Source organism: Asterias rubens, chromosome 18 (assembly GCF_902459465.1).
Source record: "Asterias rubens chromosome 18, eAstRub1.3, whole genome shotgun sequence".
Lineage (NCBI taxonomy): Eukaryota > Metazoa > Echinodermata > Asteroidea > Forcipulatida > Asteriidae > Asterias > Asterias rubens.
The window spans coordinates 11,698,246-11,723,399 of record NC_047079.1 but is presented as its reverse complement, the minus strand read 5'-3'; the positions used below and the strand labels follow the sequence as shown (position 1 = coordinate 11,723,399).

The 25,154-nt window shown below is 39.0% G+C and overlaps 1 protein-coding gene across 3 annotated transcripts in view; it reads left to right on the top strand.

Moving 5' to 3' along the window:
* The window catches only part of LOC117302521 (calmodulin-binding transcription activator 2-like), a 59,504-nt gene extending 38,962 nt beyond the window's left edge, over positions 1-20,542 (top strand). Inside the window, exons 6-25 of one of the 3 annotated variants that reach the window (XM_033786490.1) lie at positions 72-267; positions 3,501-3,544; positions 3,928-4,054; positions 4,529-5,962; positions 6,456-6,634; positions 7,797-7,952; positions 8,303-8,408; positions 9,158-9,249; positions 9,407-9,609; positions 10,302-10,377; positions 10,622-11,242; positions 11,581-12,036; positions 12,905-13,080; positions 13,823-13,998; positions 14,519-14,583; positions 14,743-14,817; positions 15,374-15,567; positions 15,999-16,079; positions 16,811-16,834; positions 19,445-20,542. In XM_033786490.1, coding sequence (XP_033642381.1) covers positions 72-267; positions 3,501-3,544; positions 3,928-4,054; positions 4,529-5,962; positions 6,456-6,634; positions 7,797-7,952; positions 8,303-8,408; positions 9,158-9,249; positions 9,407-9,609; positions 10,302-10,377; positions 10,622-11,242; positions 11,581-12,036; positions 12,905-13,080; positions 13,823-13,998; positions 14,519-14,583; positions 14,743-14,817; positions 15,374-15,567; positions 15,999-16,079; positions 16,811-16,834; positions 19,445-19,505 — 4,542 coding nt within the window. In that variant the 3' untranslated portion in view covers positions 19,506-20,542. Of the gene's footprint in view, positions 1-71; positions 268-3,500; positions 3,545-3,927; positions 4,055-4,528; positions 5,963-6,455; positions 6,635-7,796; positions 7,953-8,302; positions 8,409-9,157; positions 9,250-9,406; positions 9,610-10,301; positions 10,378-10,621; positions 11,243-11,580; positions 12,037-12,904; positions 13,081-13,822; positions 13,999-14,518; positions 14,584-14,742; positions 14,818-15,373; positions 15,568-15,998; positions 16,080-16,777; positions 16,835-19,444 lie in introns of all 3 variants that reach the window. The other 2 variants (XM_033786492.1, XM_033786491.1) reach the window with 2 other exon arrangements.
* The last annotated feature ends 4,612 nt before the right edge of the window (positions 20,543-25,154 follow it).

Below are 25,154 nucleotides of genomic sequence, written 5' to 3'. Positions count from 1 at the left end.
ACAGATCTCGAAATTTTTAGATGAATTAATTTATATTAAATACCAAAACTGTTTTCATCTTTCTGTCCTAGAACCCAGATATAGTCCTCGTTCATTATTTAAACATCCCAAGTCTGAGCGAGGAATGTTCCAAAATGAACAACACAATGTCCGTCAGCTCTATTTTACCAACGTCCCTACCGACACCTCAATCTCAGCTTGATGCTAAGGGCTCTAAAGGCTGTATCTGGCAGCAGGAAGAACTGTTACAACAAGTCAAACCCATGTGTAAGTCACAAACTTCACTTTATATTCTGTTTTCTTAATAATATAATGAATAGGGTAGATGGCCTTAGCTTTCGATCCAATCCGGACCTTCTTCAGAGGCATAAGACAAGTACAAACAAATACATATCCATTTATAGAAAAAGAGAGGGGGAAAGGGATTAAGGAAAGGATCCAGAAAGAAGCGGGAAAATAACAGCCAATCAAAGTTCCTATTTCAGAAACAATATTGGGGGCAATGAACCAATAGGAGTGAAGTGGCGAGGACAAAGGATGTTTCGAATGAAAGGAAGGGTTACTGGACCATAAAAGTGGTAAATGTATTGTTCGACAACAATGCAGGGAGACATGAAAGGGTAGGATTAGAGAGCAAGTTGCATCATGATGCAACTAACAATGGTCAATTAATAAGAATAGCAAGATCAAAGGTATGATGATTTTAAAAATAGGTATGAGGGACCTGTGGAAAAAAAGGGGGGGGGTTACTTACATCAGATAGTTACAGTGATGAACTGTTTTCTTAATAATAATATCGAAGTCTTATATAGCGCACGTATCTACCAAACAAGGTACTCAAGGCACTGAGTATGTATACAAACTTTCAGAAAGATAGGTTATTGCAGTGATGAATTCTGAGACCCAATTATTTAGCACCTTATAAGGGTTTACAAGGTGCTACGGCGCATTAAGCAGCCACAACCAGGAACACCGGGGCGAACCCCTTCTCTTATCGATAAGTGCACTGGGTTCTTTTACATGCGTTACACAACACATGGGACCAACGGCTTTACGTCCCATCCGAAGGACGAAGCAATGGTTAAGTGTCTTGCTCAAGGACACAGTGTCACGGCTGGGGATTCGAACGCTCTTAACCGCTCGGCCACGACACTTCCACATTCTTGATCTTTGCGCCGCTGGAGGACAACCAAGAGGGAATTAATAATATTATCATTATTATTATTTTTATTCAAACAGTAACAGCTTCACCTAAACTGTAGTAACAATACATCCCGTATATATAAATATTTGCAAAGGATATCTGATGTGGTCTAACGCAGAAAGATTTTTTGGATACATGCATGTTTGCAAAGTGGACTTCATGTGCATGACGTCAAACAATTCCAGTCCCAACATTAATGGTCCAGCTTGTAAAGAACAAAATATCACAGACAAGAATGAACTATAGATAAAAGTAAACTGGCAGGTACAGCCATGTAAACACTCTCTTTTGAGGGAGTGTTCAGGCTCTGAAAAGAGCCGGTTTGGTCTCAACGTTTGGAACAGCATAATCTGCTTGTCTTCAGGAGAAAGAAAATATCACAGGCAATAATATGCGAGACACTCACGTGTGAATTATCTTGTAGGATTCTGTTGGCCTTTTAAAGGTTTTCATGAAACGCAGTCGTAACAGTCAACAGAACAATTTCCTTGGTTTCGGTTTAAAGGCAGGGGACACTATTGGTAATTTTCAAAGACTAGCCTTCACAGTTGGTGTATCGCAACATATGCATAAAATAACAAACCTGTGAAAATTTGAGCTCAATCGGTCATCGAACTTGCGAGCTAATAATGAAAGAAAAAACACCCTTGTCCCACGAAGTTGTGTGCATTTAGACAGTTGGTTTCGAGACCTCAAGTTCTAAACTTGAGGTCTCAAAATCAAATTCGTGGAAAATTACTTCTTTCTCGAAAACTATGGCACTTCAGAATGTTTTATACCATCAACCTCTCCCCATTACTAGTCACCAACAACGGTTTTACGCTAATAATTATTTTGAGTAATTACCAATAGTGTCCACTGCCTTTAAATCACCTTTTATCCCTTTTTGTTCGTCTGATGTACCAGAAGTGCATTATTTTGACAATGGTACAGCGGTAACCAGAAAGTCACTCCTGGGCAGTGCCTGAAACTGCGTACTTAAATAATGCTCTTATGTTATTAACGCGCCTGGCCTTAACTAATTACTCTAATCGTCATGGCAACGTCATGTTAATCAGACAGCTTAGTAGAGGTTACCATAGCAACGACCTTTTAGTAAGAACAACTTTAAATGTCATTGCTGAATTACCTTTTCGGAGTCGTTGCCTTTCAAGTCAATACCTGACAAGTTGACCTTTTCAGCAATTTTTTGGTTTCTCTGTAGACTTTCATGAATGATTTACCCTGTAATCGGTCAATTTTCTCTGGGATTTATGTTGTTTTGGTTTATTTGACAACGCGATTGGCTTTTTGGATTTGCTTTTCGGCTTCCTAGAACTTGAATCATCAATAATTCATCAACATTTTGCAATCGTAATGAGAGGATTGGTCTGTTTAGTGTGAATGGATGGTCTCATTTAAAGGCACTTGACACTATTCACTTAAAGTAATTGTTAACATAAAAACTTACTTGTTAACCAGCAATGGAGAGCTGTTGATAGTACAAAACACTGTGAGAAACGGCTCCCTCTGAAGTAACGTAGTTTTCAAGAAAGAAGTAATTCTCCACTAAAATATTTGAATTTTGGATTTCAAGACCTCGGAATCAAGCATCTGAAAGCACACAACTTTGTGTGACAAGATTGTTTTTTTTCCATTATTAACTCGCAACTTCGACGCTCAATAATTGATTTCAAATTTTCACAGGTTTGTTATTTTATGCATTCGTTGAGATACATCAAGTGAGAAGACTGGTCTTTGACAATTACCATTAGTGTCCAGTGCCTTTAAGGGTATGATACATCAAAAAATAGTTGATGGCCTGATTCTTTCGACCCTAGCAGAGTCTTTCTTGTTACATCATCAAGATCCTCTGATGTTCAAGAAACACACCGTACATTACAAGAACCAACAGCTGAAATTTATAAATATTTAAAATTATGAACTCTTTTTGATTTACATAAACAATAATGTCAGTAATATTGCAGATTTAAATGCTTACAGATTTAATCCCAATTTAGACATGAGCAGTAGTTTTTACAGAACAACAGTTTTAGTAAGAACAACTAATTTTTTTCTTGAACTTTTGAAATCCAATGTTTGAAAACAATGTTTTTTATTGTATTTTTATTTTCTTGTGACTCTGATGACAAATTGAGCTTAAACTTTCACAGCTTTGATACTTCAACATATACTTGGGTCACGTAACAATGTATAGTACAGACAAGAACAGACAACTACCAACGTTGTCAACTGCTTTAAACTAACATGGATATTTTTATTTAAACGAATGTTTCATTTTTGCAAACCTCCACAGTTATAGGGACTCAAGTACAACTGAACAGTGACAAGCTCACAACAGTAAGTTTTTGTTTTGTCTTCTTGAATTTCTTCTGATGACTTGATGAATTTATTTTTGATTAAGTCTATAATTAATTTGTCTTCACAAAATTAATGTTGTTTTAACTTTTGACTTAACTACAAAACTTGACCCTAAAACCCTTCTTGTTTAAAATTCATGGCCTCTATTGTTCTTGGTTTTGGCCTTGTTGCCCCTTCAAAACTTTCCAGTATATTTTAAGATATTTCCAGTGGAAATGCCCTTTTCAAAATGAATATTGCCTTGCCCTCTCAAAGATGAAATTCCAGACATGAATTGTCAAAGAAATTGTCAAATGTCACCAAAAGGAAGAAGTTCAAACCTGAGTTTTTGACACTGTAGTTGTTGCTTTTTCTTGCTATAGGAGTCTGAAGTTGCTAACATTGTTGTGCAATATCTACTTGATCTACAAGAGCAACAGAACCAAGCTAAGAAACAAGAATCAATTGTGTTTACTTCATTAACGGAGAGAGCTGGAACATCAAGTAAAGGTAAGTGCTGAGATCCAAAACAAGATTTCACAGAGATTCTTCTAACTTAGGACTAGTCCTAGGAGTTATTAAAAAATCAAGATTAATCTTAACTCTTTGTAAAATCCCTCCAGGAATCGATTTAACAAAGAGCTAAGATTGATTATTTCCTACAGTAATTTTGGTTTTGGATTTTTTTTAAACTTAATTTAACTTAACTTGAATGCATTTTTAAAGGGCTATAACACTGTTTCAAAGTGTTGTCTCAAAGCGCTGTTTCAAAGCGCTGTTTCAAAGCGCTGTTTCAAAGCGCTGTTTCAAAGCGCTTTTTCCCTTGGAACGAAAAAACTGTATTTACAAATAGCTTGAAAAGTCTGTTAAAGCCTACACCATGTGTCCATAAATCAGCCCTTGTACTCGAAAAAATATTCCTACTTTTTCCAAGTACCTTAATATCATGTCTGATAAATGCACATTTTTTGTTCTGTTCCGTAGGTTCACCATCGAGCACTGTAGCAAGTCCACCCAGTGTATGTAGTATTCCCCAATCCCCAATGTCAATCCTGAGTGACGCTTCATCAATCCAGCCTGTAACTGACTCTCAATCATTCAGCCATTGCACAAACCAAGCAAGTACCTCAACAAATGAACAGAACCAGGCTAGCCATTTGCCTGAAGTGGACATGACCACCTCAGCTCCTCTGCTCTTATTCAAACTAACCAATGAAGTCGAGAGCGCTGGTGTCCAGAGAAATGTAGTTGGTTATCCTCAAGGAAACGGCATACCAGTTACCATATCTGATGGTGGCGATGTCAAAGGTCAAATGTCAGTGGATTTGACAGAGAGGTCACCTCAAAGACAGACAGATGGTGTTTGTATGCACTATGAGCAACCTATGAATAGTCGGCCACTGATCACTAAGAAGGAATCAATGAAGTTAAAAGCGTTGGTTGAGAGCGATCCGAACTTGAAGACGTGTCGGAATCGCTTTGAGAATCAGCCTGGGATTCATCAGAAGGTGGTCCAGCTTCCCCCTTACATCCCCCCGTCTACACGACCTGATCCTACCCATAGTGAGGACTCCGTCGTCCAACCAATCGCAACGACAAACGAACCAAGCAGACCGCCATCTTACGATACTCACTTACAACGACAACGTTCGAGTGAACGCTTAGCGCCTCAGCCCGTGCCCGGAGTCGTGAACTCAACCCCTACATCGGTCATCTTTACCTCAGGCATTCCGAACTCAGTTCCAACGTCTAATTCAGGAATAGTATTTCAAGCTCACTCTTCGAATCTCTTCACCAGTTTCCAACCAAGTTTGCCGGCAAACTTCCCCCCACCCCCACAATTTCCCCCGCCCCCTCCATACACCCTTGCGTCAAATGCGGTCATCGCCAGTACTGTATTCAAATTCAATGCAACGCCTCTTAATAACACTTTCCAAACTGAAGCCTTAACAAATCATTCTAACATGAAACAGCCATCTGCTACACAGACCTCAATGAAGCAGACTGTTAACTATATGCATCCAACTGCTGTTTCCGTACCTGCATCTACAGCGGTGTTTGCTTCGCAGCCGTTATTCAGACCTCTTGTAGTGGAGCCAGGTACCAGCCAAACTGTTACGAGTTCAACTCCAACAGACAAAAATGAGAACCAGTTGTTCCGACCAATCGCACAATCCCTCAACACAGCCATTCCTGCGAGCGCACAACACACCCAAGCGCAACTATCGACGCATCCAACCCAGCAGCTAACATCGCAATCTCAGCTCTCATTCACTGGTAATGAGACTAACCAAGTGCAAACAGCGCCACCTAGTGGTAACGAGTTTTCAATCCATGATTTGGACATCGAGCTGGATTTTGACGCTGAGATGTTTGATAGCGCACTGGCAGATATAACACTGGATAACTCACTACAAGGTAAATAATAATAATAATAATAATTGTGGCGTCTAATATAGTGCACATGTCCATCACTCAGTGACACTCCTGGCGCTCTAACATATAGTATTTCCTGCAAGATGTGGGACTACGTTTTTGACTTATGAGACCTAATCCTTAGATAGAACCATGCAATGTTTTACAGCTTCCATGTATTTTAGAAACATATTTATCTGTTCCAGAGTTGTGAGTATCAACAAGATTTTCTTACATCTTGCATTGCATTGTTGTACTCTCCTAAAAGCACTGTTTCTGTCTTTGAGAGCGAGAGAGAGTGGGGTGCAAATTCCATTTGTGCTGTCAATATTGTGCTTTACAAGGAAGTGAGACTGGAAGCAACGCTTTTATAGATGGCAGTGCTTTCTCTCTGGAACCCTTTCAGATTTGTATTTCTCATACAGTATTTCCAATCTCTTTACTGAAACACGTGGCACAATTACTATTCCTTCACTTGCCCCCTTTAACATTCCAGTCAGCACCCCGGTACCAGACAACCAGCGATCAGCAGAAGAACGATTGACTGATAGTCAAGTGACGTCTAGATCAATGGGTGATACGGACGGTTTACTGTCTCTACAGCAAGGTACATCGTTACCTGAGCACTGCCTGGAAGCAATCACTGAGTTCTCGCCTGATTGGTCCTACCCCGAGGTGAGTCCTACTGTCAATATCTGCCAAGATTGACGATATAGGGTTGTACAAAGACAAAGTCCTAGAGTGGGGTGTGAACCAATGACCTGCAGATTAAAGGCAGTGGACACTATTGGTAATTGTCAAAGACTAGCCTTCACAGTTGGTGTATCTAAACATAAGCATCAAATAACAAACTTGTGAAAATTTGAGCTCAATCGATCAGTGAACTTGCGAGATAATAATGAAAGAAAAAGCACCCTTGTCACACGAAGTTGTGTTCGTTTAGATGGTTGATTTCAAGACCTCAAGTTCTAAATCTGAGGTCTTGAAATCAAATTCGTGGAAAATTACTTCTATCTCGAAAACTATGGCACTTCAGAGGGAGCCGTTTCTCACAATGTTTTATACCGTCAACCTCTCCCCATTACTCGTCACCAAGAAAGGTTTTATGCTAATAATTATTTTGAGTAATTACCAATAGTGTCCACTGCCTTTAACGCACCAAAGACTAAATGAAATGATTTAGTTTTTACCCTACACCGAGCACTCGGTTCATTCCGAAAACATGCAGGAAAAAATCCACAGTGCTGTTGCTCGGGTTGGATTGGAACCCAAGACCTTTGCCTTTCAAGAGTACATGTAGCTGTAACTAGCAGTGGGAATCATAAACAAAAATTCAAAACAATTGCATTAGGGATACGATTGTTTCATCAAGGGAAATTGTTATCCTTACTCTACAGAAAACATGTTCTTTCCATTTTTCGTTTATTGCACTTTTCTAGTAAAGCTTTTAAGTTAGACAAGATAGTTTCAATCAATTTTTTTTAGAAAGGCAATTTGTTATTATTGTTTTATATACATCTTTCGACAACAATGACAAGATTAACACTTGGACACCGGAAAAAGCAAAAACAAAACAAATTTTACTTTTGTTCCATGTCAGCATGATGGAAAAAGGAGCTTTTTGTTTTCTTTGGTCCACTTCTCTTAGTGCTTAGAAAACTGTTCACAGATGCTTCTGAAAACTTATAACTCAAAAGGTTGAAATGCCAATTCTACACACCTCCTAAGATTATATTGTTTTATTTGCAGAGCTTTTTATCTGCAAGGGCTCTCACCTCGGCTGGAATCACACCTTATAGCTTTTTCTTTGTCTCCATATCCTTGTGGTTTTTTCTAGGGTGGTGTGAAGGTACTAGTGACAGGTCCATGGCATTCCTCTACAGCCAGTTACCAATGTATGTTTGATAACTTTGGCGTTCCTGCATCCCTCGTACAGACAGGTGTATTGAGGTGCTACTGTCCAGCTCATGAAGCTGGAGTTATAGCTCTACAGGTAAGACCCAGAAATCATCATCAATTAAGCAACCATCATAGTTTGGATTTGAAATTTTACTTTGAGTAATTGTCCTATCTACTGACTAATTTTAAGTAACATTTTCTACTCTACAACTCTGACAGAATAAAAGTAACTATAAATACAAATATGAATAGTAAACTTGCGGGTACAACCATGAGTAAAATCTCTTTTGAAGGAGTGGTGGCTCTGAAAAGAGCCGGTGTGGTCTTGACGTTTCGAGCAGTATACTCTGCTCGTCTTCAGGAGACTTACAAAGCTGACGTATTTTTATTTCATCAGATTTCATCAGATTGATTATGAGTTTTTTTCTTGTGTATTTTTTTAAGGTTTTGTGTGATGGTGTTGTCATCTCCAAGTCGGCCATCTTTGAATACAAAGCTCGTAGCGCTCAGCAGAGACCGAACAGACAACATGAATGGCTCTCACTAGACGGTAAGTCCGCAGAGAAAACTAAAGTTTCTCGAAGATTTCTGCCAGAAGCGTTGTTGTGCCATGGCTAAGCGGTCAAGCACACCTGGATCTCTGGTGTTTCTGAATTTATTAAGCTGCTTAAGCCGAAAGTGTTACTTAACAATGTTCTGCTAAGCAGAAATGTATAGGATACCAGTAACAAATGGTACGTGTGACATGGTAGTTTGGCTGGTAACCTTACTCTGGTGAGCATAGTTTCTTGTACTTAAAGACACTGGCCACTATTGGTAATTGTCAAAGACCAGTCTTCTCACTTGGTGTATCTCAACATATGCATAAAATAACAAACCTGTGAAAATTTGAGCTTGATTGGTCGTCGGAGTTGCGAGATAACTATGAAAGGGAAAAAACGCCCTTGTCACACGAAGTTGTGTGCTTTCAGAGGATGGATTTCGAGACCTCAAGTTCTAAATCTGAGGTCTCGAAATCAAATTCGTGGAAAATTACCTCTTTCTCGAAAACTATAGTCACTTCTAGAGGGAGCAGTTTCTGACAATGTTACTATCAACCTCTTCCCATTACTCGTCACCAAGAAAGGTTTTATGCTAATAATTATTTTGAGTAATTACCAGTAGTGTCCACTGCCTTTAAGCAGCTCTATGAAATTGGGCCCTGTTTAGGTGTTGGTTCGAGTCCCTGTTTTAACATTATAGCGATTGACCTTTATAGATCAAGTCTTTGTGATGATTTTGTATTGGTTTCTTTTACAGAGAACCAGTTCCATGTTGCCATCTTGGATCGCTTGGAGCACATTGAGAGACGAGTCGTCCTGACCAATGCCCAATCACAGGCCTCCAAACAGGTAACCATGGTGACAATTTCAAAGTTAACAAATTACAGATTTTGCTAAATTTCAAAATTGACAAATTTTGCAGCTTTCTGAACAATTTCAAAATTGACAAATTGCAGACTTTTAAGCCAACTAGGATCTTAAAATGATTTTGTTTTTCTCTGTTAAGGGTTCAACGAGTATTGGAAGTGACCAGCAATTCTCCTTTGAGGATCGTGTGGTGGCGCTTTGTCAGCGTTTCATGCAGGGCCAATGGGCTCCTGGAAGCTCTCAATTAGGGGTGGAGTCTGTTTCATATAGAGGGATGACGTTACTTCATCTTGCAGCTGCCTTGGGATTCAGTAAGCTCATCAGTACACTCGTCACATGGAGGTAGAGTGCACTTGGAACAAATAATTTATTTTTCGTTAGTAAGGGTCCCATAAGGAAGTTCAAACTCGTTGAAAATTCAAGAACAAGCTGTCTTAATTTTCATACTCTAATATTACTATAATATCTTTCTAGTATTGACCCAATTCACCTTACGTCATCATCAGAATAATCTTGGATGCGCTGTTTTGGTGGGCAATGTCACTGCGTTATTCAGTGAAGTGTGCATTTCAGGCGACGCGGCGTTCACGTAGACCTATTGCCCACCAGAATGGTGAGCGTGGCACAGTCGCTGCGTGTTACATACGTGCAAGGGGTCAATATAAAAACATGTGACCCTTACAGTAGCCTTGTCCTGTAACTTGTAATCCTGAAGATACTTATGTAGAAAAGAAGATAAAGAAATGCTCAGTTTTAGATGTGGGAGGAAAACTCAATCCAGGGAATCCACAGGCAATTAGGTTGGGATTGAAAACTAAATCCACATACAAGGCTCTAATCTGAGGCGGTATTCGAACGGGGGTCCACAGAGGTGAAAGGGAAAGAAAACCACCAAATTAAACAAACCTGAGTGTTTGAGAGACGTCTATGCTCCCCTTTAACTAATTGTCAGAAACAGCTTTTCTTTATTGGTTTGCTCATTATTTATTTGCCCATTTATTTATTTATTTATTTATTTGTTTATTTATTTGTAGGAAAGAGAAGCACAGTCTCATTCTTGAGATGGAAGTAGATCCGCTGAACATCGATCATTTCTCATGTACACCTCTGGTGAGTTACATTCTAAGCATTCCTAAAAACCCTCAACCAAATCATCACTAACCCTTAAACATTTAATGTCTTAAATTTATTGATGCAAACAAAGTAAATTGCTCCAAAGCCCATTGCTAGGATTGAAACGGCAGGCCATGAATTTTTTTTCACATTTATACTATTTGTCCTTTATTGTTGGTTAGCAGTTTGCAACAGCATATTTTCTTATTTATTAATGGGTGTATATTTTGTGTTTCCTCAGATGTGGGCGGCAGCATTGGGTCATAAAGAAACAGCGATGCTACTCTTTGTCTGGAGCCCCCAAGCTCTACATGTCTGTGATTCCCTCGGTCGTCTCCCTATCGACATGGCTAAGTCTCGCGGCCACACCGCCCTCGCTGAATGTCTACAGCATCTTGAGTTTGACGGGCCAGGGTTATTCCCACTCTTCGGCACCCAGCCGATTGATATCCCAAAGCGATCCGATCAAGTGCCAGCGTTTATGTTATCGTCGCCGTCAACAGCAACGCCGTCATCGTCCGCCACGGCGCATTCACCAACGGAATTTGCCTCGCCCTACGATTCCCCGTCGCCATCCTCCGGGTGTATGTCGCAACTCTCTGTAAGTCCAATCTCTCAAGGGTTCCTTAGTCCGAGCACATTCAAAGCTCACAGCCCAAGGGTGTCAGTCGGTAGTCAACCTCTCTTCGGACCGAGTCGTAAATCAACCAGTGGCCTCTTCGGTGCGTTTGGTGATTCGATGGACGTTGAGTCAACAACGGAGGCTAAGATGAGGAGGTCATCCAGAGGTCATGACCCCAGTAAGGGTTCACCGATGCTGGATGTTCAGCAGTTGCTGCGTGGCATTGAAAACATCCAAAGTGTAAGTTTGATCTTACACTCTTAGGCAATTAATTAGCCTTTAAGAAGGACTCTACTAGGGTCAAAACATCAGGCCAGTAGCTATTTTTTTGCATTTATACCTTAGTTCTTTTTGGTTGGTAAGCAGTTCTCATTAACTAATTTTGTTTTCATCTTACAATCTACTCCATTGTAAGAGGAATGTGAACCAACATCCGTCTTTAAATTGGCTTTTTTTTTGCCTTGAAGCCATCCATTTGGGTGACCCGTTACCCTTGTGGTGGTTGATTTTTCATGAAGAGAAAAAGTAACAATATCTGCCACCTTGTTATTAACAAATGTATTGATTGCTTTCTGCAGCATGATGACGTTGGTCGTCTCTCCGAACAGGAACGAGACGACTTAAGGAGACACGCTGAAGAGCTTCGTAGAATAGGAGCAGAGATGGGATTCAATTTAGACCCCATTCCCTTACAGACTCTAGGGCGGACCCCAGGGGATGTCACAGGTCATAAACCCGGACAGACACTGGCGTTCAACCCTGCACAGACTCGCGGAAACATCCTGGGGCAGAATGCAGCACTGGCTAGAGAGGCATTCCAGCTGGGACATCACTTGTGCCATACCCCTGGTCAGAACCCTGGACAGAACCCTGGACAGAACCCTGGACAGAACCCTGGACAGAACCCTGGACAGAACCCTGGACAGACCCAGGGTCGTTGTGATTCACCTATGCAGACAGACTCCCATCCATTCGGTATGGATGTAGCAGGTGCTGCAGCCACCATTAGCTGGATTACAGAGAAAAACCAGAAGGTAAAGTTTCTAAGCATTGTCCAGTACATTGATCACAACACAATAGATGGATTGCAATACGCGTCATCGACCGCCATCTTTGATACATGCACAGTGCATACACGCGTGCACTCTCCTTTGTTAATACATCAAAGATGGTGGTTAATGACACGTACTCAAAGAGTTATATATAAGAACTAGAGGGCGTTGAATATGAAGTACACGTTAGAGTTTGTGTTTATTGAATGCAACACGATGCTGTTTTGTCAACTTACAAAATGGCCGCACAAACATGACAAACACACGCTGTGCGATGCCTGTTTTGTCAACTAAGAAAATGGCCACCTGCGCGCATGCCGGCCGCGTATTTAGGCCAGTGCAACCTCTAGTTTTTATACATAACTCTATGCGCAAACTGTAATCCATCTATTGGATGATGTTGCTAAGACTACAAGTAAGACTGCTTCTCAGCAGTCGTAAATTTTTGCTGTAAATATTGATCATTGATTGATTTTGGTTCAGGCCTGATACTTCACGGAAGCATTGAAGGCGTTAGCCTCCATGCCCCTGGTCAATGCCTTCGTGCCCTTGAAATGCCCCAGTAGGAACTCACAATTTCCTCATAGGGTGCACTTTACCAAGGAGCAAAATGCTTTGGTGCCCTTGCCCTTCCAAAAACAAAGCATACAGGCCTGTTTGTTAATGACTAATTGTGAGTATTGATTGTTTTTTATTATTGACTAATGGTGATATTTGACTATTGACTTGTGATTACTTGGGATTGCTAGTCATTGACTATTGATTATTGATTATTTTTTATTGATAATTAATAGTCATTGGTTATTTGCTATCATTGCTTATTTATATTTGTGTTTTTTTATGCCCACAGGAGCAGTACCTGAACCTAGCTGAGCAGATCCTGAATGCCCTCCCAGCTCGTATAAAAGATGGAAGATTACCTCAGAATAGAGATCATCATGACGACTACAGCACAATGGCGCCCTCTATGGGATTATGTGGGTCAGGCTACGGAATGGATATGTCTGGTGACCAAGACTCCCATAGGTAAAGAGTGTTATAAATATCAGAGGGGGTACAATCTGTACATGCTTTGGGAAGTTTCATCAGCAAAGTGGCATGGTACAAAATTTCCTCTTGTTAACATTTTCTTGGAGTCACATCTTAGAATGTGTTCGATCAGCGCGTCTAGATCAGCACGTCTGCCAGTGTTATAGAATAGGTAGACGCACTGATCTAGCCGTAAATGTAGCCGAAGTCGCTGTTTCGGACACAGCCTGAATCACTGGGTGCGTTCGAGTAGCTTCCCTGGGTCGACCCCGCGGTGCTCACTCGGGTGAGCCCCTGACAAGAGCTACTCGAATGATCACACTCGCCCTCTCTTGCTGACGTCATGCACCTCGGGTCACCCCCAAGTAACCCACTCCACAAGCAGGGCACTGGGGGCTGACCCGGGTGAGCCCCGGGAATGACGTCAAAGCTATTCGAACGCACCGGGGGCAGACCGCGGTCGACCCAGGGAAGCTAAACGAACGCACCCACAAATTCTGAAACAGTACAGTGTAAGGCTGTCAGAATTGGCAGTTCCGGCTGAAGCCGTGGCTGTTGTTTAGTGTGTTACTAAGGGCAGCTTATTACCAGGGTGATCCAGTCACAGATGTTAATTCTGAAACAACCTAAGCGATTTGTTGGTAAAATGACAAAGTTGGTTTTCAAAAGTGTAAATTTTTCTCCAGTGGGTGTTATTTGAGTGTTATCGGAGGTTAACTCTCATGAGTTTAATTCTCAGATCTGGTCATGATGAGAGCTCAGCTGGTAGTACTTACAGTACAGACTCATGCCTGCCCAGCCCGAGTAATCTGAGTTTTGAGGAGGAGAGTTCTACGGCTGATTGGTGCGAGTTTCTTCAAGGAGCGAGTAGCAGTCTTGGTATGATCGGAGCATTCTCGCTTCTCACTCTCTCAGGTAAAATCAAAGTTTAATATTTCCTCTTGTTTTTGACCTGTTTCAGTCCTAGAGTTGCTACAAAGGAAATGTTGAGAGACCTTGGGACAATAAGTTGCAGCGGACATAACTGTTAAATTCCATTGCAGGACTTTACCCTTGGGGTACAGCAGACTTCCTCTGGCAAGGGCACTTCTATGAGGAAAATGTTGGTTTCTTTTGGAACCTTACAGAGGGCACCAAAGCAAAAGCACAGGCCATGGGTCATTTTGAGGGCCTGCATTGTGGAGGTCATTCTGACCATATGCACTTTTCTTGGAACATTGTATGTACATTGTATGTACCTGTTATGACACCACTAGACAACTCCCAATATTTGTTGAGCAAAAATTACTGGGTTCATTTAAGGCTGGTAGCTTACTTTTGAGTTTTAACCAACAGTGTCAGAACAATGTAATAAGCAATAGCTATCAACAACAGTGTGTCTGTAAGTAGTACTTTATTTGTAATCCTCGGTTTTTTTTTCACGTGTTTGTTTCAGATGAGGAGCAGATGCAGTTATATCAAGCAGCGCTGGTCATCCAGAATGCATTCAGACAATACAAGGTAAGAAAGGTCACCAATGAGGGCGCTCAAACAATCCACCCTAAAGAAATACAGTTTTGTTACTCAAGAGGGGAAATGGGGCAAACAATTTTGTTTAGACCGGAGCAGAATAATAATTGAGGCATTCCTGTAACCTGTTCTACATTGTTTATACTACAGGGTCGTCAACAGCAGAAACAACAAGAGTTGGAGGCAGCTGTGATTATCCAGAACTATTACAGAAGATATAAACAGGTCAGTGATGAAATAAAATTGACTTTATCAGCAGTCATTGTGCCGCGGTCAACCATCATAGTCTTAGCCTGAGCCAAATAGACCGATCCATTAGGCTCCGCCCACGACGCACGTGTGAGCAAGAACATGTGAGCCTCTCCAATGCCTTTCTGAACAACTCTGTCGCGCGCGCCAAAATATGCGCATGCATGTCGGACCTTATTTGTCGGACCTTTGTTGCGTTGTGATTGGTCAATACGCAGTGGGGCGGAGCTTAATCGGTCTATTTCATGGCTTTTCTTACTGCTGAATTTTGCGTTTACGATCACCACTCTCTGCTAACTGTGCAAGCTCCAAATTTCTGCGCTAGCTGTGTAAGCAAAGAATGCCTAGTAACTTGGAGTTCGCACACTCATTAGCAAAGAATTCCCTGTTAACATGAGTGATAGGCTTGACGTAAGAAAGGATTTCCCTGCTTCCGTAAATGTTGATTGTTTGCTTACAGGAAGCTGAGCCGTGAAATTGAACCCTGGTTTGCGAAGGTTTGTGCTAAAATGTGTACTTTTTTTTCTCGCAGTATATTATGTACAGCAAGATGTCAGAGGCTGCCAAGATCATTCAGAGCCGTTTCCGTAGTTACAATCACTATCGTCAATTCCAGCGTAGTCGTCGTGCTGCGATTGTCATTCAGAGCCATTACCGTGGGTACCGGGCTCAGGAACAGTTCCGTAAAAGTCGGGATGCTGCAATTTTGATTCAACAAAGATTCAGGTATGATTGGATGTGTGATTTGGTTTGTACCGAAATTGCCACATCTGCCGTGAAAAGGTCACAAGATTTGACCTGTGCCTGGGTCAAAGGTCATGTCCTGAGTTGTCCTAAGTTGTTATGCTAAAACCTAAACCAATGCTGTGTGAGTAGGATTCGTGTTCAATCAATCAAATATCAATGTTCCATGAGTGCAGTATATACAAATTAATTATAATTATTGCAAAAAAATAGTTAACGGTCTGATTTTTTTACCCTAGCAAAGTCTTTTTCTGCTAGCCTTCGAGAAAGACTCTGCTAGGGTCGAACTGTCAAGCCCTTAACGTATTTTTGCATGTGTAACATAGGTCCTTTTGGTTGGTTAGCAGTTTGCAACAGCTAATTCTATTTTGCTAGTGTTTTGTTATTTAAGATCAATATTGATTTGTTTTCAGGGATAAACGCTTAGCTCGTCAAAAGCTTCAGCAGGATGCGGCTCGTAAGATTCAACGTTTCATCCGAAGATGTCAAAACAGGTAAATTCAGTCTTTAAATCTCGATCAGAATTACAGAAATAGTTTGAATATTGGATTATTTATTGTTCACCTCTTGTAACTGACCTATAAAACTACCATCACAGTTCACACTTTTTTACTTTAACTACAAACACTGGTCAATGTTTTGTTAGAGTAATTTTAGAAAATATGAAATTAAACCTTGAGTTGATGTATTTGTTTTGGTTTCACTTGTATTTTGTATGTCGTACCAAGCAGCCAAGTGCCGCTCAACTGACAAGTAATGAGTTCTTTGCATACATCAGAATTGTTGGAATGTTCTTTCACGCCTACTGAGTTTAATCATTATCATTATTTGCACCTTTCTTACACCATCCTAAAACGGGACAGAAACTACAGAATTTAACATTATTTATCTTTGCGACAAGGGCCCAATTTCATAAAGCCTCTAAGCATAAAAACTTGCTAAGCACAGGAAATTATTGCTTAACAGAGACCTGCCTACAAGCCAAAATTTCATTGAGTTTACGTTGTTGCAACTGGTGCATCACCCTAAATTTTTGCTTAGAAATGAAATTTGCTAAGCAGTATTTTCTGCTTAACAGCTTTATGAGATTGGGCCCAGATACCCAGTTGCCCAGTTGGAGGAAAGCTGGTTTTAGGATGGTGAATTACATTTTATTGGTTGCATTTGTAATAAAAACTACCCCTACTAACAGTGTGACCTCTAACATTTAACCAATCACATCAAGGCATTTCTGGAATATTCCATCTGGGTAAGTAACCAGAGGGGTGTCTTTAACATTCAGTTGTTGATGTGGTGATAATGTATTCATTTAAAGAGCTGTTTTAACAAACCAATTTGAAATATGTGGTGATGCCACTCCATTTGGATACAGTCTTAAAATGAAACGAAATAATGTAGCCTGTTACGTGCTTGCATAATGGCAACCATTTTGATTCAGTTTAATTATCTCTCTAAAGTTGTTTTTTGTGTGTCAATATCTGATTGCTGGAAAACCCTTTTCCTCATCCATTTCAATGTTTAAAACCTACCTCTGTGAAACTTACCAACCCTGTAGTTTTCCTTTCCTTTTTTAAATCCAAACTTTTCCTCTTTACAACTAATACAGAATAATTACGCTTTAGCGGCAGTTTTAAAACCAAATAAACTTTTAGAAATAGCAAAAAAGACTGTCCATCTGGGCCCAATTTGATAGACCTGCTAAGCACAAAAATTTTCATAGCGTGAATTTTTTGCCTTGATAAAAACAGGATTACCAACCAAATTTCCACCTGATTTTTAGGATAAGCAAACAGCAACTGAATACTAGTAACAAGCAATATGCAACACATGGAAATTTGGTTGGTAATCCTGTTTTTATCAAGGAAGAAATTTCATGCTAAGCAATTTGTTATTATTATTATTATGTACATAAGAACTGAATGAAATACCAGACTTATCTCCACCCTAACCAACTAAAATACCAAACACCCTACCCGTCTCTGTACATAGCGTTGTAGTGATTAGTTTAAGTGTTCTGACATTTTGTTGTTATAACTGTCTTGTACAGTGTTGACTGATTAAAGGCACTGGACACTATTGGTAATTACTCAAAATAATTTTTAGCATAAAAACTTACTTGGTAACGAGCAATGGAGAGCATTTGATAGTATAACAAATTGTGAGAAATGGCTCCCTCTGAACTAACGTAGTTTCAAGAAAACTAATTAAAAAAGTGTTTTTTTACTAATTTGATTTCGAGACCTCAGATTTAGATTTTGAGGTCCCAAAATCAAACATCTGAAAGCACACAACTTTGTGTGACAAGGGTGTTTTTTCTTCCATTATTATCTCGCAACTTCGGCGACCAAATGAGCTCAAATTTTCACAGGTTTGTTATTTTATGCATATGTTGAGATACACCAAGTGAGAAGACTGGTCTTTGATAATTTCTAATGGTGTCCAGTGTCTTTAATGTAGTAGTTGAATGGGTGTTTATTGGGAGTGTATGTGTTAGAAATTGTCTTTGATGAGTTGGGTTTGCACTGGGCGACTTGTGCAACTAGTGTCGGAATCACAACTATTTGAGGCGCAACTAGATGAGTAGTAACTTTCATTAAAACACCTGTAACAAATATTCTGCCTTTTCATTGGTTAGTAGCGCGTCACTTGATATGTCTTAGTTTTACTAGAAACAGGGGGCGTGTGATAGTGCGTCGTTTGTCGTGTGGTAGTCCGACGACTATCACACGGCGTGCAGTACCCAGACGTATTTTTACCCACCTCGAACCCAATCAGTTGTGCATCTGTGTATCGGGAGTTGTAGTTTTAACCATAGCACTCGAAGCAGTCAATATTTGTATACTAGTCACCCAGGCCTAGTTTGCACCATGTTAGATTGGTAGATTCTGAAACTATTCTCAGGGTCCAAATCTGCTATTTCCCTTCACTCAGTGACCCTAGCAGAGCTGCCAAATCTCCCTGACTCTCAAGGAAGTTCCCTGAAAACAAACAATTCTTTCCATATTCTGATGAAGAAATTTGAAAGTTTCCCTGACAATGGAAACCATGTCCCTATTATGTTGAAGACTCTTGAAAGTCTCCCTGACAATGGAAACCTTGTCCCTATTATGTTGAATTTAATTCTAAATATGTATCTCCCAGATTGTTGCACAAAATCTCCATGATTGCAAGATGCAAATATTGGCAGCTCTGGCCTAGCAGAACTAAGTTATCCCCCAAATTTCAAATGTACTTCTCGGCAATAGAATAAATAGCAAGGCAAGTTCTCAAAGAACAAATCTACACAGCTAAGTAGATATATTCACAAGTTGTTACCACAAACTGAATACAACTAGAAGTTGCTACACAAAAGCTTGCACTGAACCATTTGTTGAGTAACGCTGTCTTTAGTCCGGGGAATTCAATTTGAGTGTTCATTTGCGATCAATCAAGTCAGAGTTACCAGGGCCCAATTTCATAGCGCTGCTTAGCGGCTGATTTTGTGTTTACTTTTGCGATTTCCATTTCATAGCGCTGCTAACCGTAAGCACACGAACAGGCATGCTTACCGGTGCTTACCGCACGAAAATAAATGACGTCACAATGCAAATCCATGGTAAACACGCAATATTTTTCTGCTAACCTGTGAAATACACTAAGGGCTTCAGCAAATTTTTCTGCTACAGTAAGCACGCAAATTTGCTTACCGTTTAGCAGCGCTATGAAATTGGGTCCAGACATCATTCCAAATTTTGCAAATGGCTTTCTAGCTAAACAACAAAGACCTCACAATGACTAGCTTCCCCCCTAGTGGTAGTTTGTATGCATGAGGCTACAAATTTTGAAAATTAATGGTTGTTTTGTTATTTTTATTTTTCAGACTCCGTTCTTTACGCCAGACTCGAGCCGATGTGAAGCGCTTCTCTTGCAAGAAAGATTGACGTTGACAGATCACATGATCGGTCATGTGATCGATCATGTGGTACAGCAAGAGAGCTCAACTTATTGTGCACCTTGAACGGGTATGAAAACCTGTACAGTTTTTTCTATTTTTAGAAACATTTAAAATTTTCAACCTTCAGACTACAGAGGGAGCCCTATAGAAACAGCACCCTCTTGAGTTGGATTTTGGTAGTTGAAAAGGTATGTTCGAAAATGGATAGTTAAAGAATTTCACATGAAATTGTATTCAAATTATTTTACATTTTTCAGGTTATCACCAAAGTTTATTAGAATGAACAATTAGCCTTTAACTTGTAGTATATTTGTACATAATGTATATATAATACTTCAGTTCTTTCATAATGCAAAGGTTTAAATGAAATGATTGATCGATTTAATGAGTTGATCAATTGAGTTGATCGATTGGTTATTGATTAAGTAAACTGTTTTAAATACTTACCAGGGATAATCACAGTGTTGATCAAGTGCTTATTGAACCGGAATCAGAAATACTGCTTGTTGATTGATCTATTGTTGATTGATTATTAATTTATTGGTCAACTGAATTCAATATTTACTTGATCAAAACAATATATTGATAACCTGATTGATTGACGTGTTGAAATGATGAGCTGGTTTCTTATCAAAGTGTTTTTGAAGATTTTCCTAATTGTTGGGATTAAACTCTACGGACAAGCTATAGACCCTCACTCAAGTTTGTCGGAATCTTGGCTACGGCTGTGGCTGTTGCTAAGGGTGTTTCTATGGTCCTCCTATGCTCCAATGCATGTTGGCTTGACGATCAAGCCACAGCCACTAGTTCAGACATGGCCTTAGAACTATAAATGGTCTAGTTCACTGACTACTTTGCAATCATTACCATGTTGGAATCTGAAAGGCACCCACGTTTAAAACCAAAACAGGAGCATTATTCTAGCATTTTTATTTTGGAAGTGTTTCCAGCCAAATCAATGTTCAATTCCATGCCAAAGTTTGAGTGATGGATATCGGACTAAATGAGACTATATCACGCTACAAATAATTTTTTTTTTTTTTTTTTTTTTTTTTTATATTATTATTTGTTTTTAAAATTTTGAGAAGAGATATTTCTTTCACTCTTCAGACAAGGCTTAGGAGTTAAACTCTCACTCCTTAAAAACTGTTGATCTGATTAAGGGTTTTATAGCTTCTCAGTAGGGGGTCAAGGGTCATAGAGCCTCGAAGCACTCGAGCTAAGACAAACTTTCTAGAGCCTAGTGCCATTGCTTGGGGTTGATTCCTCGTCAATGTTTACTAAGGGTGTTTGTTGAGTAGCTCTTAAGCCTAATTGTGTTGAAGTAGTTTCAGCTGTTGTTGTTTTTGAAGTTTTCACAATTGATCATGTCTATAATCCATTTAAATGTTGATTGTTGGAGTGAGTTTTCTCTATTTATCCTTGATCTTTGGTAGTTTAGTTTGCACCAATGGACTTCTTGTGTAGTTTTAGTTGGTCATTTTTTCTCCTTGAGAACTTCCAACATTTTCTTCTGGCACTCTGTAGGCGTGTATAGTCCCTTTGCGTTGACCACCATTGCTGTATCCAAACAATGGATACATGAACGCATCATTTTCCAACACCCCTATGTTCCAAAACCCTTAAGTTCGAAAACCTTTATGTTCGGACAACTATTTGTTCAAACACCCCTACATGTATGTTCAGATACCCCTATGTTCAAACACTCTTGTTTAAACACCCCTATGTTTAGATAACCCCCTTGTACAAAGGGTCTATGTCAGTCTTGGGTAAGGGTTAAGGTTCGGATTTGGAATGTGTATTTGTAGGGATGTTGGAACATAGGTGTGTAACCACATCATGCGCACAGCACGTTAGAGGTCTTTCTATGACCTCGGCGAGGGCACTGTTTCACTTTGTGATGTCATATGAAAAGGGTCGCTTGCCACGCTTTATAAGCAAAGTCCAGATTCAGTTTCTTTGGCTGTGACTGGTGTCCTAGAAGCAGTAACTGATCTAGCAGTAACTGATGCTGGTGATCCACTTTCAGGCCTGGAATTACATCTTTGAGAGGGCAAGGCCATTTCCACTTTGCAAAGTATACTATTGAAGGGGCACCAAGGCCAAGCCCTGGCCAACAAAGGCAGTGGCCCCCACGGGATTCCAAACCTGCATTTTACTCTTTCACATGCCATTGGTTGCTTTGAGTGTTTGGTTCCCCGTCTCCCCTCAAATGTTAGATTAATGTATTCATAATATTACCGGGACCAGTCTCATGAAGCCTCACTAGAAAATTAACTATTGATGGATTTACAGATAAGTTTTGTTTAATTACAGGAATGTTTTATGGCTTTATGGGGAGGTGCCCTTTTAATTTTTCACCCACTTTGCTTCTTTTTGAAATTGTCACCTTTAATCTTTTGAATTAGACACAAGAATATACAAAATTTAGAATAATTTTATTAAAGATTGATTCTGACAAAATCTGAAATTCCATTGATATTATCACATTTTTAAATATTGACACTACTGTGCTGCATAGATTGACAGTTGATTATAGCCTAGAGAAGTCATTGGGACTGTTTTTATATTCATCTACGGATATTTATCACAGATATTTCTAGTTTAAGCGAGTGCCAAAATAATAGACGAGCCATAATGTAGTACCATACCATGTTTGAGTTTGTAGCACTTTCTTTAAAGGGTGGGAAATTTGAATGTGGTACTTGTGCCGAATAGGTCAATTTTCATAAAGGCTTTAAGCACACACAAAATTGCTAAGCACATAAAAATCTTGCTCTAAAGAAACTGGTTACCAGCCGAAATTCCATAAAGTTAACATTGCTTCAACTGATGCCTCACTCATTTTGTGCTTAGCAATGAAGTTTGCAAAGTAGTATTTTCTGCTTAATAGCTTTATGAGAGCTGCTTAAGCTCAAAAGTAGCTAAAATAAGCACAAAACATTTATGCTTACCATAAAAGGGTTACCAGCTAAAACACCATATCACATGTAACATATGTAGCTGGTACCACTGCTTATTTATGTCTAGACCCAGTTAAAAAAAAATAAAATCAACACCCTAATTGTTTGGTCTGATTTTCCACTCAAAATGTGTTATTTATACATTTTAATTATACATTTACAAATTGTTTGTAATTTTTCAACACTTAAATCTAAGTACTGATAATAGTTTTTCAATGAAATTTGACATCTTAATTCATTAATTAATACTCCCTGTATTTTATAGTTATTTGGACAGTTTGAATTTGGAAACAACATTTACTCCTTATGTGTTTCTGTCTGCGTGGATCAGTTACCTCCTTAAAAGTAAATTGTTCGTAAGATAATTTGGTTATCAACATTTAAAGGAAGTGGACACTATTGGTACCTGTAATTACTAAAAATGTTTAGCATAAAACCTTACTTGGTAAGAAGTAATGGGGAGCTGTTGATAGTATAAAACATTGTGAAGTAATGTAGTTTTCAAGAAAGAAGTAATTTTCCACCAATTTGATTTCAGGACCTCAGAATTATTGTTAGAGGTCTTAAAATCAAGCATCTGAAAGCACAGAACTTTGTGTGACAAGATTATTTTTTTGTTCCATTATTATCTCGCAACTTCAACGACCAATTGAGCTCAAACTTTCACAGGTTTGTAATTTTATGCATATGTTGGGATACAGCAAGTGTGAAGACTGGTCTTTGACATTTACCAATAGTGTCCGGTGTCTTTAAATGTAAAATAAATTGTGTTCTTTTTTTGTTATGATAAAATTGAACTTAATGTGATTTCCTTAAATCTATGGAAATAGATTTATTAATGTTTATTTTTTTTACTTTTTAATTGTCCAAGCGCACAACATTAAAATTCTTGTCACTACTTTTGCTTGGTTAAGCTTATACTTTTACATTTTTTTTATATAAACAAAATGGGACACTGTTTTATGCCCAGCAGGGGTCAGACCATAGTAGTTATGTTATTATTTGATAGATATTGCAAAATATTATCGTTGTTCATTAAGAATAACTTATTCTTAAAGTAAAATGTGTGTGTTAATAGTTTGATTTGATTTTTTGATACTTAATATTGTGCAATATCAGTTTGAAATTGACTGTATAGGGAGTTATTTTCTTATTTTTTATCAAATTGTCATCAAATTTATTTATGGAGGTTTAGCTTGAAAGAAAGACCGATCTTAGTTTCTGTTTTAAGAATGAGTCTACAGATTCTTTCAGATCGAGTTTTTATAAGTGTCAAAATTTGTTAAAATGCATAAATTGCTAAGCACTAGACAAAGTTGCTTAGCAGAATCACATTACCTTTCAACATGCCAGGTTGTTTAAATTGCTTGTACCTGGTTTCCTGCTTAAAACTGCTCAAAAGTTATTTCAGTGAGCATTATTTAACAGCTTGATGAAACTGGGAATGAAAACTGAACATAAAATCACATTTTATTCTAGAGTTTGGCCATGTCCAAATTAGAGGTTGAAGCTTTGGCTATTGGTTTTGATCTTCAGGTTAACTTGCTTTGAAGCATAAGATGCCCATAGCAACAGCCACAGCTGTAGCCGCAGTCACCAACGCAGACAGTGGCTGTTGCTAAGGCTGTTGCTATGTGCCTCCATTGCTTCTACACATGTTACCATGGTGATGAAGACACAGCCACTAATTCAGATAAGAGGGACACTAGTGAATTGGTACCCAACCTGAGTACCAGTGGTGATGTCATATCACCATGGCAACTTAACAGCTGGGTCACATTCATACACAATGTTTTCTGAAATTATTTGTAGACGGATATATTGCCTGTATTTGTGAGAATCTTACTATAGATTTGTCAGTTTTCTCAAAAGTTCCCTTGGCAAGAACAGACAAATGAAGAGATATTCAAATCCGCTTAAATTGTTTTTTGTTTCAAAATGTTTCAATTTCCACACAATTTTGACAAAGTTTGTAATGCATTCATTATTATTGAAGAAAACAAACTCCTTTTATTTGCACCAAACATATTACAAGCACAAAGTGGAATCTGTAGTTACCAATTTATCATTTATTATTACAGATATTTATTTAAAGATTAGCCCAATTGAACAGATTTCAGGAGAAAAAAATCCTTTGATATTATTTGTTAACTAATTTGATTATTTGTTAATGGTAATACTTTTGGAAATTATTGTATTTGAATAAATCGCCATTATATTGTTAATTCTGTACAGGGTTCTCTGTAACATTCATTTTGCAATACTGTGATTTTATCTTTGTTAAAAGTGATGATTAAAATTACAGGGAAAAAACAAAATGCAAATTCTGTTTTGTTGTATTATTTCAAGACCCTTCTCAGAAAGTTTTAGGGAAAATATTATTTGAATTGTTCAAAAGTAATCCATACTAACTGATCACTTTTTGCAAGGGTACTCTCCAAAACTGAGCTTATGAGGGCGCACTGTAAAATGTTTTGAGTTTCTTGCTGCGACTTATTATTCTGAGCAACTTGCACATTACTTGAGGCACTAAGACTTGGGTGTTTCCCGCCATCAGAAAACAGTGGTAGGCCCTTTCCGAAACCACTGCTTTGGATTTGGCTTCAGGTTTTGTCCTCTCATCTGAAGCCCTGAGCATGTACGCAATGTACATGTTATTATCTAAACAACTA